Source organism: Eretmochelys imbricata, chromosome 13 (assembly GCF_965152235.1).
Source record: "Eretmochelys imbricata isolate rEreImb1 chromosome 13, rEreImb1.hap1, whole genome shotgun sequence".
NCBI classification, from domain to species: domain Eukaryota; kingdom Metazoa; phylum Chordata; order Testudines; family Cheloniidae; genus Eretmochelys; species Eretmochelys imbricata.
The window spans coordinates 33,830,817-33,832,822 of NC_135584.1; the positions used below are offsets into that span (position 1 = coordinate 33,830,817).

General features: G+C 45.4%; 1 protein-coding gene across 1 annotated transcript; it reads right to left on the bottom strand.

Moving 5' to 3' along the window:
* Nucleotides 1–430: 430 nt before the first annotated feature.
* Nucleotides 431–1,372, bottom strand: LOC144273742 (olfactory receptor 12D1-like). The gene has a single exon (XM_077832440.1). The coding sequence runs from the start codon at nt 1,370–1,372 to the stop codon at nt 431–433; it is 942 nt and encodes a 313-aa protein (XP_077688566.1).
* Nucleotides 1,373–2,006: the final 634 nt, after the last annotated feature.

Below are 2,006 nucleotides of genomic sequence, written 5' to 3' on the forward strand. Positions count from 1 at the left end.
TTCCTATATAATCAAAACTCATTGATATATCGTGCATAGGCTATATTTCAATGATTTTATTTATTTATATGATTAACGGTCATTCCCTCTTCACCTCCATTGTGCTTCTAACTGAAAGTTTCTCCATCACAGAAACTAAGATGGAGTTAAGGTCCAGGATATATGTCAATAATGTGGAGTAGAATACAATACAAGAATGCTTTAATTTTCCCAAAATACACACTGGATATTCACCATTAAAGTTAAACAGAATCCAAATAGGTTCTAAGAAATGACATTAGGGTACCCAAATAACTTTAATTCTGCTCTGTAGAGACACCAGAAAGGAGAAAAAATGGGGAAAAAATGCAGAGTGGCTATAAAAATCTGTAGGTCAACAAAGACTAAAGGTGTTTTAATTGTAAATGAATGGAGTTTCCCTTCATTTAACTCATATTCTTTCAGGGAAAAGTTTTCTGTTCAGGAATTTCTTCAGAGTGGATTTCACCTCCTTATTTTTCAGGGTGTAGATCAGGGGGTTCAGAACTGGGGTGATGATGCAATACATCAGGGTGGGTATCATGTCTCTTTCAGAGGGGAAACCTGGAAAGGAAATCATATAATTGCTAATGGATGGCATATAGAAAAGAAACACCACAGTGAGGTGGGATGCGCAAGTGGAGAAGGCCTTTCTCCTACTTTCCTGCGAGTGGACCTTCAGGAGGAGGAAGGAGATGATGTAGATGTAGGAGAAGAGCGTGAGGATGAAGGAACTCAGACCAAGGACCCCGGCATCGATGTTGAGCAGGGTCAGGTTGAGGTGCGTGCTGCCGCAGGCAAGGCTCAGCAGGGGCTTGATATCACAGAAGAAGTGGTAGACGAGGTTGGGGCCACAGAAATGCAGCCGGCAGATCATGACTGTGGACATTAGGGCATGCAGGAAGCCGATGGACCAGGTGGCCGCTACCAGGAGCAGGCAGGTCTGTGGGCTCATGACCAGCCTGTAGCGCAGCGGGTTGCAGATGGCCACGTAGCGGTCATAGGCCATGACAGCCAGAAGCATGGCCTCACTGCTGCCGAGGAGGTGGAAAAAGTGGAGCTGGGCCAGGCAACCGGCAAAAGAAATGGTCTGGTTCTCAGACAGGAAACCAGACAGCATCTTGGGCACAGCAACCGTGGAAAAGCAGATGTCCAGGCTGGAGAGGTTGCCCAGAAAGAAGTACATGGGGGTGTGGAGCCGGGGCTCGGCCACTATCATGACTATGATGGCCCCATTTCCCAACGCATTGGCCATGTAGAGCAGGAGGAAGAAAGGGAAGAGGAAGTGCTTCAGCCCCTTGAGATTGGTCAGGCCTAAGAGGATGAAATCGCTCACCTCTGTCTGGTTCTCCATCGCTGAAGAGAGGAGGGAGATGCGCTAGATGCAACAATCCTTGCAGTTTGTATTTCTATGAACACCTTCCACACAAGTGTCCCAGATTGCCTGCAAGTCATTAATTAAACCTTCCCAGTGAAATGGGTCACCAAATGAAATGAATAGGCAGCAGGTTTAAAACAAACAAAAGTAAGTATTTCTTCACACAACATAGTCAGTCTGTGGAACCCTTTGCCAGAGGATGTTGTGAAGGCCAAGACTAAAAAAGTGTTCAAAATTAATGAGATAAGTTCATGGAGGATAGGTCCATCAATGGCTATGAGTCAGGGTGGGCAGGGATTGTGTCACTAGCCTCCGTTTACCAGAATGTGGGAATGGGCGACAGGGGATGGATCACTTGATGATTACCTGGTCTGTTTATTCCCTCTGAAGCACCTGGTATTGGCCATTGTCAGAAGAGAGGAGACTGGTCTGACTCAGTGTAGCCATTCAAATGTTCTTATGTTCCCAGTGCTGCTGAGGGTTAGCCTCCTCATTTTACAGTTGTGGAAATGGAGGTAGAGAGGGGTAATGTGTTATCTATATATCTTTAGCTAGAAAGTTTTATTTGCTTGTAAAGTTAAGAACTTTAAAGCAAGGAAATGCCAGATCA

Excerpts from the sequence above, each read along its gene's own strand:
- LOC144273742 (XM_077832440.1), bottom strand. The coding sequence starts at position 1,372 with ATGGAGAACCAGACAGAGGTGAGCGATTTCATCCTCTTAGGCCTGACC.